General features: G+C 42.4%; 1 protein-coding gene across 10 annotated transcripts in view; it reads right to left on the bottom strand.

Annotated features, from left to right (window-relative positions):
* Window positions 1-12,843, bottom strand: part of SMOC2 (SPARC related modular calcium binding 2) — a 1,415,403-nt gene that overhangs the window by 1,179,219 nt on the left and 223,341 nt on the right. For all 10 annotated transcript variants that reach the window (XR_011203762.1, XR_011203761.1, XM_069234975.1 and 7 more), the window contains exon 2: window positions 10,924-11,095. Coding sequence is in view for 8 of the 10 variants with exons in the window: in XM_069234975.1 (XP_069091076.1) it covers window positions 10,924-11,095 (172 nt within the window). In the remaining 2 variants the exon portion in view is untranslated. The remainder of the gene's footprint in view (window positions 1-10,923; window positions 11,096-12,843) is intronic.

Raw genomic sequence — 12,843 nt, 5'->3', positions numbered from 1 at the left:
GTCTCTTCAGTGTCAGAGCCAAAGCTCTCCTCTAATGTGAAGACCCTTGCTTCTGCACTGGACATCATGGCTGCTGCTTGGTCTCGATGACTGGGTCTCTGAAAGGGTGAAGAGTATTGTACGTCTGCTGTTGCACCATTGAGGGTGAGGCGCTGCATTGAGTGCAATGGTATTGGTACGTTTTTTTTTCCCGGAGTCAAGGCATGCCATACAGGAGGCCTCCTGAGGCAGACAGAGGTGAAACACTTGATGGAGGTCTGCCCATGGAATTTTGCTCAACACTTCAGACAATAAAGGAATGGAGTCCTTTTCATTGCAGGCACATTCTCGGGCATTGCATAATCAATGGATCCCCAGAGGGGCGAGGCCTTGTCAGGGGTACTGAATGTTTCTGTCTCAGAATCAAACAAGATGATGCACAATGCTGCAGAAGGAGAGTTGACGCAGCAATCTGAATGATCTAAATGGCCGCTGTGTCGACCCGAAGAGTTGAGAGATATGTTTGAACCCAATGGCAGATAATAAACAATTTAACAATCGAGCCAGTGCCCATGTGCGTTACCAGCAATAGATGGAGTCACTATACCTCATGGCTTGAAAGACGTCTTCTCAGAAAAACAACTTGCACACATCCAATCCAACACTAGAAGGCAGGAGTATGCAAAGCATGTGTATCTACAGCTACACATACCATAAACAAATGTTTTCCCTGTAGAAAACGCAAATGTGCATTTGCACACGAGTCTTGTGTGCAGAATCACACATAGTGTAAAATTCCACATATGGGGCCTATAACCCTGTGGGGCAAGTCATATAGCATTCCCATTAGTACATTTAAAAGCCTGTGCCTGGTGCAGTGGTCAAGTCATCCTGATCATGATAATGATGTACAATTGTAAAAAAATAATAAATAGGCTCCTGTACAGAGGTGTAAGCATATTGGTCCACTGTTGTGCGACCTTATGGCATTCAATGTTTAGTGTACACTCTGTCTATAGAATTCTTTGTGAAGCCAATTGCCATGGCCGGCTTGAATACTCACTTTAGAAAAATGGGAAGAACGTTTTTTTGTTGCAGTGAGCTAGGACCAAAATCAGATCTGGCATGTGAGTTTGTGATCTGGTCAGAACAATACCTGAAGAAAGGATTGGCCCAAAGACAGGGACAAAACTTCACACCTCTTACAGTGAAGTGGACTGCCTGCCAAACCCCTGTGTTTGTTGATTTGAGCTGTTAGAGAACAGCAAAATAATTGAAAGTGAAACTGGTTGCCCTGGGGCTGTGGCCAATTGAAAAGAAAATACACCTTTAACTACTTTGTTTTAGCCAAACAATGTATAAACTCTGACCCTGGAAGCATGTCCATAGTTCATCTTTATTGAAGGCCTGTAACCCATTGTGAACCTCTGCTCACAGAACATAGTGCTCCACTCTTCAAGAATTCTATGTCAGGACCGGAGAAGAGAATTATGCTTTATGTCTTTCTTTCCTTTATTCGAACACAGCAGATTTTAAAAGCAAACTACATTTCCGAGAACACCCTGGGTCAGAACTACAACTCTTCATAGCCAATCACGTCACTCCATGGACCATATCCTGCTGCACTGCTTCAGGCACTTCCTCTTTCCTTTCTGCTCTCATGAAGATAAGTGCTGTTCCTTTGTATTTCCCTTTGATGTTACTTTTTTCCCTTTGTGCACACATGCAGGGCTTAGGGCAAGTCTCTGCAGCGGAGCCCTAACCTTTTCTTTTTCAGTGTAGCTGCAGGGGTGCTAATCACCGCCCCATTGTTGGTTCCTTTCGCCTGGCCGGCGCTGTGGTGATCCCGCACACCTGCAGAGGGCAGGGCGGTGCTCCGATGCACACCGCATGTCGCGCTGACTGTGGGGCGGCCGCTCCGTCATTTACTGAGCGACCGTCCATGTCAACGCATTCGGAGCCGCCAACCACCCCGGAAGCCCTGACGCCCCATGGTGGGGTCTCTACCAGGTCACAGGCAAGTGCCTTGCCCGATTATTAGCAGCGGTAGGTGTCTGTGGTTCACGGGACTGTACGGAGTGCAAGGCTCGCTTTGCACCATTGGCCAGTATTTCCCATTTTTAGGTGCAAGAGAACGCCAGCCTCCGCTGCAAGGGGCTTGGCCCAGGCATTTTAGACTCTCCCTAGATACCAAAAGGGTGGCCCCAGGGCATTATCCCAGAAATGTTCTGCCACATCTTTAAGCCTTTCAGGCCCAGGGGATTACCCCTATCAGTAGGCACACTGTGCATTTAATTGCTGGTGTGGTCAGCACAAGAACAACCTGAGCTAGACTCAACCAAATCGCCTGGTATTCACCAGCACATTGAGCGACTGCAATAGTGCACCCCATTTTGGCCTGTACTCCCACAGCTCTGCCATGCAAGGACAAGGAATATGTGGAGGAGGAGACCATCTCAGCCCTCCCCATTGATAGTGAATTCTGAGAGGCGGTGGATGCCTCTATTCATCATGCGGGCCGCCACGATTGAGCCTCTCAAGAGATGCCTTCCACAATTGGCGTATTCCTGCCCAACCCCGCTCAATCTTTCTCTACCCACTAAAAGCTCCTCGAGCTGGAAGCAGACGACGCAGCATCCCCCTAAACACAAAATGGATAGCGGACTGGATATGTCAGCTTTCGAAAGCGTGAAGCAGGCGTTCACGGAGTGCCCTCCTCTGGAGTCCTGCAAAGGAATCCTCTCTAGCTGCTGCCACTATCGGACACTGACGTGGATGGCTTGCATGACTCCAAAGTCAAGGCGGGCCCATCCAGGACTTGGAGGCCAATCCAGACTCAATCAAAGCCCTCTCAGGATGCTGGTCATTTGACATGCATGAACCGGAGGACCTGGTTCACCCCTGCTCCTCGGACTGGGTCCCCTCTGACAAGGTCACCTCCTATGTGTCCAGCAGGCTGCACTAACCTCTGGAGAAGGCGGTTCACGCTAGGTTGAGAGCGGAGTGCTCTTGCACATCCCCCCCGGGGAAGGTGTTCGCCCCCCGACATTGACACCAAGATGGCCATGTTTCTACAGAAATTTATCAAAGACCCCAAAAAAGGGATCAACAGGTCTTGGAGGGCCTGTCAGAATAAATTGCTGGACATTTCCGGCCCCCTCACGAAGATTTTAGAGCTGGCAGAGTAAGCCAAGGCAACAGATACATTGCTATCCCTGGAGGTGGCCTCCGGTTGGGCCCAAGAACCATCATATTACTGGACAACGCCAAATGCGCTCTCTCTGTGGAGAGGCACAGATCTCTGTTGATAAAGGTGGACCCAAAGCTCGGAGACCTTGCGTCTATGGAGGCGGATCCGGTGGCTCAGGGTAATCTCTTCAAGGACCCCTTTCTCAAGGAGCTTTCAAAGTTCGTCTCCACATTGGGGTCCTTGGATACGGCCCAATACTCCATAAAAAAGATTTTCTAGCCCTGCATTTTCATCACTGCAGGTTGTTGGAGAGGGTGCTCGACCGGCTGTTTTTATATCCAAGGCCCCACTAGAGGACAAGCCCAACGTAGGGCACTGGAGCAACCTCATTACGAAGAATTCTTCCCCACCAGACGGGGTCAAAGAGGCAGAGGCGCCAAAGGGTCCTTCTGTGGACAACTGGAAGGAACCCAGATCGGTGAGTGTCATGTCAGGGTTTTCACTGCAGTTGGGAGGCAGCTCGCTCAGTTTGTGCACAATTGGGAGTCTCTTACCTCAGATCCTTGGATTTTCCGGACCATCTGTGGATTTCAGCTAGAGTTCTTTGGGTCCCAAGTTCAGACCTCACGCCCCATTGTCTGGCCTTCTCCCACGCTCAGTAAACTCTTGTGGATCAGGAAGGGGGGGAACTGCTACACAAGGCGGCTATAGGCCCAGCTTCGCTTTATCTCTGGGGGTTTCTTGAGCAACATCTTCTTAGTGGACGAAAGGGAGGGGTTCAGCGTTCAAGATGGAGGGTATCCATCTGTTGCGCAATCTTCTGCACCCCAACGTCTGGATGGTGTGCCTAGGTCTGCAGGATGCTTATCTTGCGGTCACGATTTCCCCCCACTGTTTTCTGCAATTCCAATGGAAAGGACAGGTCTACGATTTCACGACCCTGATGTTTAGACTGTCCTGAGCCCCCTGGTGTTTCACCAAGGTTTTGAGACCGGTAATAGAGCACCTCAGAGCAAGGGACATCCAATTGATCATCTACGTTGACGACCTATTGATGATGGATCAATGCCCCTATAAGCTGCAAGAACAGCTACAGTACGCCACTTCTTTTCTGGAGAGTTTGGGGTTCTTGATCAATGCCAAAAAATCTCTGCAGGCGCCCTCCAGGCAAATAACCTTTCTCTGGTTTGCCATAGACTCAGTGAACAAAACCCTCAGGTTGCGGTCTCACAAAATAGCAAGGATTTGCCAGAAGTTAAGGAAGATTCTTTCGAAGGCCTCAACCTCCCAGCGCCAGATCGCTTGAGTAGAGGGGATTCTTGCTTCATCGATTCAGGTGATCTTTCCAGGTCCCCTGCATTACAGGGCCCTTCAGCATCTAAAATCCTCCCATCTGCAAAGAGGTCTCTCCTACTCAGAACAGGTGTCGCTGACAGAGGACGCAAAGGGCGAGATGCACTGGTGGCTATCGCACATGGAGGGCTGGAATGGCTGGGTGATTTTTGGCTCGGACCCAGGCAGTATCATAGAGTCAGATGCCAGTGGCTCCAATTGGGGGGCTCGCTGCGGGGACTCCTTTACCGGGCGAAAGTGGTCGTCGGCCGAACAGGCCCTTCACATCAACTGCCTGCTCATAGCAGGCTCTTTTGCAATTCGATGCTGGACCAAGAATAGGGCGAACTGCTCCGTTCTACTCAAGATGGACAATCTGTTGGCAATCTGTTGTATCAACCACCTAGGGAGTCCCAGACTGAAATTCTTAGTAGACCTAGCTAAGGAGCTTTGGGCGTATTGTCTGTCATACACTATATCTGTCTTGGCGGAGTATCTCCCAGGGTCCTCGAATCAGCTAGTGGATTGGTGTTCACAGGAATGGCCAGACACAAGTTTGTGGCGTTTACATCCACAAGTTTTTGCAACACTCAGCTCAATCTGGGGTCCATTCACGTTGGATCTTTTTGTGTCAAGGCTCAACCATCAACTTCCCTGCTACATCAGCTGGAAGCTGGACCCTCAGGCCTGGGCGACAGATGCATTTCTCCAGGACTGGTCAAGGGAGAAGGCTATGCCTTCTCACCTTTTGCCATGATCACGTGCCTGGCAGTGCAAGTACACAGGCAGGCAGTGCAGGATGTACTGATCACACCGGTTTGGAGACATCAAGTGTGGTTTCTGGTTCTTCTGGAGCTTTCTTGGGATTTTCCAATCCCTCTCCCCCTAGATCCAGATGTCCTAAAGGATCCTCTGGGTCAGAGTCAACGTTGGCTCTCCAAGGATGCCTTCCTCTCATGGCCTGGAGGATTACAGGGAATGATGGAGAGTCCCAGGCCTTTCATCAGTGTCTCAAAGACTCCTGGCCTCAGCCTGGGCAGACAGCATCTCTAAGAGGTATAAATCTGCATGGTAAAAGTGAGTACGTTGGCGTCTTCAATAAGAAGAAGATCCCATGGGGTGCGACGTTGTCCCTGTCTTGAACTTCTTGGTCTCTTTGGCATCCAGGGGTATGGCTTACCGTACAGCAAATATGATTTGGTCTGCCATCTAGGCAGGTCACTTTCCCATTCTGAAGTTGGCAGTGGGGGACATCCTTTAGTGTGTAAACTGTTATGAGGTATTCTCCTTGCTCTTCCCTCACAACCCAAATATTCAAATTTATGGTATGTTAAACTGGCCCTCAACCTTTTTCAATCCTGGCAATCGAACTAATACCTGTCGAGGAAGGAAATATCAGCCAAGCTAGCGATGTGACGGTGCCTGGTTTCTTGCAGAAGGGTCTCAGATGTTCGCGCTCTGGACCTTTTGAGCAGGGTCTTTGCGCCTCAGGGAGTCCCTTTTATATGTCCAGATGGACAAAAACTGACACATGGTTGATTTCTTATCCTGCTTTTGACAGGGCACCTAAGTTGTGTGTGGTGAGATGCCTTGAAGCATATGAGCATGCAATCGAAGGCATACGCCTCGAGGGGAGCGTCAATTGCTGATCTCCATTAGGAAACCATTCAAGGCTGCCTCATCGCCAACCATAGTTCGATGATTGTGATGGGTCATGCAGGAGGTAGGGATCAATATGGCTCGTTTTGGGGCCCATTCGGTCAGGGGTGCTATGGCATCTAAAGCTTTTTCTCTGGGTACTAGGCTGGAAGACATTTTAAATACAGACGACTGGTCTTCTGATTCCATGTTCAAGAGGTTTCATTTTAAGCCTGTAATTCACATGGCATCATTGGTGGTGGTCAAGACTATCTGGCTATTGTCAGCTCATATAAAAATACAAATCTAAATGATTAAATTAGTTGTGCCAAGCTAACAATGTACAAATTAAATTAAAGCAGGGACAAAGTAGAACCCTTGGTAATCCACATTAAATGCAGAACCACAGATCTGATTTTCAAAATCACTATTGTGCTGACAAAATTCAAATGTTGTTTCCTAATCGTTCATTTGCATGCCTTTAATATTTAGATTTGTCTTGCCGTTCTCTTTACATTTCTTTTTGGATTATGGAGGAACCAAAAGTATTAGAAAGGTGAAATTTGTCTGAGGATGAGATAGAAAATGTTGTTCCTAAGGAAGTGCTACCACCCTACCCACGTAATTTAAGCAGTAGTGATCAGATTTGTAACCTTTGTCATTTCTAAACTTAGCAGTACTGGTAGTAGTAATGCTACTGTCAAATGCCCCACCAGCATCCTACACTCAGTCCAGTCACAGCAGCTGTGCCTTTATAATACAGCATGATGTTTTCCAGCCACCACATCTAAGCACTAACTCATAAGGTTTGGCTCATTATCAGAATCCCAGTGCTAGTAAATGTGAGCAGTTTTAGTGCAAAGACAGCACCAGTACCATCCACACAAGCTTAGTAGCAGTTCTGATATCATCATTAGCATGACCTTCTCACTTACATGAAGTTTTAGGAGTTAACAATACATCTAGAGGACATCATGCAAAGGGCAAACAAAACCAGTCAAAAATGCATATAACATTTTTTTAACAATACACCAAAATGTATTAAAATGTGAGAAAAAGTCACAACATTAAATTTATAGGAAAGCAAATATGAAAAAATAACAACTAAGACAGCAATATGCAAAAAGCACAATGCATTGAATGAGGGTATGCACCCTAAATATAGAGTTGGAAACACTGTGAGACCCTAATATAGTGGACAAAATATCGAAAGCTATGTTTGAATAGATTTTCTATATCTAACTCTTATATATGGACTTAAGAATAGTAAATCTATACTTATTTTATATGTTCTTACAATTTGACATTTTGTGCCCCGATATTTTGTCTCCTATATTATCATGATATTCCTATTCTCAATATTCAGGAGTATAATTGTGAATGAGCAAGTAAAGTTCAAAGTAACTACTACACTGAAGTCCCCAACCCTGAAACAGACATGAAGAGTCCATTATGATGTCCTTTGGAGAATTTGAATAAAAGTAATCTTTGAGGATACAGTAATAAAACCTTAAAACAATACTGTAAAGCAAAATTAAAATATCTCTTCAGTCAGAGCAATCAATTGAAGTAGTTGGTGCCATGATGAAAGGCCATATGATACTGATAAACATTCTCTTGAGTTAAGGATTCATTTTCCCATATTCAACGTGTAAGATAGTAATACCTGTCATGGAGGGAAATTAATAAAATATTCCCAAAGTCCCTTCAATTCCACTACCACAGAGAAAAGCAATGGTCCAAGTAAAAGTTATGTATTTCTTTTGAAGGAAATGTAGTTGTCAGAAAACAAAAACACCAAACCTGAATAGAAATAACAGATCAACTTGATTGAAAAGAGAATGAAAGTATACGTCTGACTGTTCAGGCAACATTGGACAGACTCTTTATTTTAACATACTGTAAAACTAACCAAGGTAATGCAAACTCTTTTTTACTTCAAACTGTCATTTTGTGAACTTTTAATATTTTTGTGATGCATAAATTCAATGGTTAAATGCAAATGATGTGTGAACTGTGCAGAAGAGCTAGAAAGTTGATCAAGCACATTGATAAATTTTGAATAATTTCCTCCTTGTACTCTACAGACCAGCTTTGACTACCTTACAATCTTGCAAGCGTTTATCTAGCAATTCCCAACTACAAATTAGGCCACTCAATTTAAGGGTCTAGATGCAAATTGTTTAAAATTGTAGCTGCATAACTAAGACAGATCAGCCATCCATCTTGCTTTTAATTTTCTTCCATTTGCAGTCTGCTGAAAATTTTCCATTCAAAAATTCAAGGGCTGATGAGATTTATTTCTGAGTTCAGGATACTTGATTAGGCTGATGTAATCCAGCTTAAAGTGGGATGCCAATTCAAGCTTTTAATTGAAAACAGACTAAATCACATGGCAAAACAAATGAATAATAACTGCTTTAACATATCACAGATGAAGATATCTGAACAATGAAAGTTAATTATGTTCTTAATTGCATATACTTTTAATTTCTGGTATCGCATATAGAGTCTTAAAAGAACACAACATATATGCCAAAAGAGAACAGGCCTGGTTCACATAGATATTTATGAGATGCCAGTATTACTTCATAAGCTCACAAATGCCATTCACAATTGAGAGGCATAGATTTTCATCTACTCCTGTCCAATCGCCCATTTGTGGAGCTCTCTGCCATTACTGAATTGAACACTGCACACATAGTCCCACATTTTAGGTGTAAATGTGAGAGCAGCCATGGATTAGTTGATAATTGGGATTATGTATATAAAGTGAGAGGGACACACAAATACATAAAATGCATCTACAATAGAGTCCGTTGCAATCCACTAAAGTTACACTCATATCTACTCCAGATTGTGCTAAAGCTCAAACATGATCATATCTACTTCAGTCAAACCTTTGTGTAAGTCACACATCTCATTTAGCCACTCATAGGTAATGGAATATAATTATAACATTAAAAAAAATATTATCAGGACAAAGAACAAAACCTTAAAAAATAAAAAAACAAATGTTCCCATCACATTAGCCATTGGCTTTATCCATACGCATCAAGTTGCAAACACATATTTAAAATATTCAACTATAGAAACAAATGAAATTACTGTAAAAAGTCATCTAGCATTATACATTGTATACACTAATATCCATCACACTTCAAAAATGTTTACAAAATATTTAAAAGTATCAAAAGTCTAAAGAATAATCATGCAACTTTTAACATTCCTGACACCTATGTATACCATATTGTGAACAGATATTAAAATATTTTAGAAAAAGAAAATAAAAGCAATAAAGTAAAAATAGTGATACAACTATAAATATTGCATTAAAAATATCATGTCTGAAAATATTGCAGACACGTATAAAAATGATGTCAATTTTGTAATGAAGTGTAAAAAACATGACTCATCTCATATCTAATACTACTCTGCCTTCTCACAGTCCCATTGTAACACATTCATTGTTGCAAACATGCAAACACACACACACACAATGGAACACAACACAACTACATCTGAAGTCTTACAGTAGAAATGGGACTGGGCAGAGCTCAAGGGGTGGAGTCTAATTATGTGCTCCCAGTAGCACATTTTGCCATGTGTGTGCTATTAATAGATGCCTATTTTCCTATTCAACCCGTAGCTGGAGCTCTTCACCTATGTCATGAAGAACTACAGCCCAGGTTTACAAAGACTTTGGGTGGGGCTTCTTAACACAGACCTGCTACAAAGTGTTGAGTTGGTATTTACGATCCAACACAAATTGCAATTTGTGTTGGAATGTAGCCAAATGTAATGCAAAGCCATGCAGTGTCCTGCTATGCGTCACTTTTCGTTAAGGGAGCATTCGTTGGGTGGTGGCATGGGCGTACCTATGCTGTCACCCATGGGTTTTGACACAAATTCCTATCTAAGAACAAATGCAGATAGGGATTTGCCCAAATTCACATGCCTCATTGAGGCAGGCATAACAAGGAGACATATTCTCATTTCTGCTAGTTATTCACTCTTTTTGTGTGTCCTGCATTCTATAGCACACATTCAAAGAAGGAAATGCCTTAAAGCATAGTTTTTAGATGTGAAGAAAGGGACACCTTGCTACACAAAACTATGTTTACAACAATACAGACACCCTTGCCCTATAGCGCAAGTGTATCTATGTTGCGTCAGCACAGGGAAATAGCAGAACAAAATAACATCTTAGTAGATATGACACTCTTCAGCACTTTCCCATTTACACAACACAGTACAGAAACTTTACTTGCTGCAATGCATTGCGTATTTTTTTGTAAATCAGGACGTACATTTGGCTGATTGATTTACGACTAAATTATACTCATAAAGTTACTAGTGTAAATGAGTGGGAACAGGTACGCTTTCTGCTAGGCGTACCTGCCCATCCAAGTTGATGAATAGTATTTGGAAAGAAATTTATGCTCAAGCATAGGTGTTAGGCTATGTGTGTGGAAATTGATACCTGTAGATTTACCTCTTGGTAGTATGAGACTTATAACTAAAAATGTTTTAAAATGTGATAATGTTCTATCTACTTTTACTGGTAGAGGTATTTAAATGGAAAGGTCCAATCTGAAAGAAGAATATTCAACAAGTATCTGAACGTATCAGAAATATGAAAACAGTATTATGAATATATTCAAACTATGTTTCATAATCAAATAGCTAACATACAATGACCACACCATGTTTTTAATGAAAGAACTAATGTATAAAGGCCACACAATTATTAATGTATAAAATCTTTCCTTCTCAACGCCTACCTTTGCAGTTGTCCCAGTATGCAATTTCCAGCTGAGGGTCTTTGCACTTTGCACGCAGAAACTCACACCTGGATAGGAACGTCCTTCCATCGGAGGCACAGATTGCCAAGGGAGTTGATCCCATGCAGTCCAAACTGCACTCCCTGTCCTTGTCTTGGTCCACCCTTAGGAACTAGGCAACATAAAAATACAGGAAAGAAGTTGAGAATCTCGCCCAATATAAGTACTAGAGGACAGATTTAGAACTTGGCAGATGAGTTACTCCGTCATAATAGTGACAGATGTCCCGCCCTAAATCAGGCCCTATGTGTCAGCACTGAAAATGTGCATAATTTATTAAAAGACAATTACGAGTCTTAGTAATTTTTAAGAAGAGTCCTTGATTGCAACCATACATACTTTTACAGTGATACATATTAGTAATTAAAAATTGTAACAAAAGACACCATTTACACACCAATTTACATACTCTTTTCCTTTATTATGAGCAAATCAGGCCATTATTATGCCAATGATACATGCCAAACAGGAAATGATTGACACTTATACAGTGCCTTTGTGTTTCAGTTTAAATAGGAAACTCCATCATTCTTTTAAGATATATATATATATATATCCAGATACATTTCCACTAAGTGTACATATACACTGGTCTCCATGAAATAATTTGGGGACTACAAAGATTTTTCAATTGTAACTGTTAATTAAACGCAACACCAAAGATCAATGTTTAAAATGTGTACCAGTAACATGCTCTAACTGGTGTAGTTAGATACTGAATACAGTACTTTATTGCAGTGCCTCTAACACAGTACTAGCAAGATGTTGATAAGAAATGCCAAATTCAACGTTCGCAGAGGCCTCATTCAGAAGAATAATTTAGTTGTTTTGCAAATTGAAAATGGGAACAGCATAAGGGTTAAAGGCAAATGCATTTAAACAATGCATCTACTGAGCACGATTTTTAATGCAATGACAGCCAATATGCATACACATTATAAGATTTACTTGTTAAAAATTAAAATTGATATCAAACCAACAATATTTTTTTTCTAACAGCCATGAGTGTTTTTAGGCGGCATGCCCATTGTATATGATCCAATGACTGATCACATTCAGGGTCAAAGGTGCTTAATATGTTATTTAAAACATTTAGAAACAATAATGACCATTATGTTCACAGCTTTTTCTTTAACTAAGCCTCATTCCAATTGATGATCCTGATATATATATATATCACAATGGTTAAAAGAATGAGAACATAACTTGCCAGAGGAAAGTCTTGCTTATAGAAATTAGCTGTATGTTGCTGAAAGACCTATAGCATACAATGGCAATACTCAGAGTAGGTTTTGTATCAGTATTTTGCCTATCATTGGTTGGCTATCTTGTAAATCTTATTTGCTTGCCTCTCATTTTATAGCGTTCCTTTCTTTTCTTGTACTGGTCTCGCTCCTGGAGCATAGCATCTTTATCATTCTTTTACCAGATGACTTGTATCAATCCATGATTGAAATCAAGGATTTATTTTCTTTTTCTTTCAGCAATCCATGGTAGTGCCTGTGATTCTTTCTCTACGCCCCACCTCCCACCCTCTCCCCTTCTCCCTCTATGTTGCTTTACTCATCCATCACTACCTCAACTTATTCCTGCCCTGCTCTAATTTTTGTTCCTATCACCCCTGGCTCCAACAATGCTTTCATTTTGTTCCCCGCCACGCAGACTTCAAAGACATTGCTCCCTGCTCACCTTTGCTTCCTGCTGTTCATGCGCATTAAGTTGCCCCCAACTACTAATATGCTCCCTTGGCCCTGCCTGTAGGTTTTATTATGATTGTTTTTCATTTTTCAACTGACCTCAATTTGCTACTGGGTTGCCCCTTTCTCTATAATGCTCTTTTATGCACTTTGTTTAGTTGCA

Source organism: Pleurodeles waltl, chromosome 5 (assembly GCF_031143425.1).
Source record: "Pleurodeles waltl isolate 20211129_DDA chromosome 5, aPleWal1.hap1.20221129, whole genome shotgun sequence".
NCBI classification, from domain to species: Eukaryota; Metazoa; Chordata; class Amphibia; order Caudata; family Salamandridae; genus Pleurodeles; species Pleurodeles waltl.
This window is presented reverse-complemented; position numbering and strand designations above follow the sequence as displayed.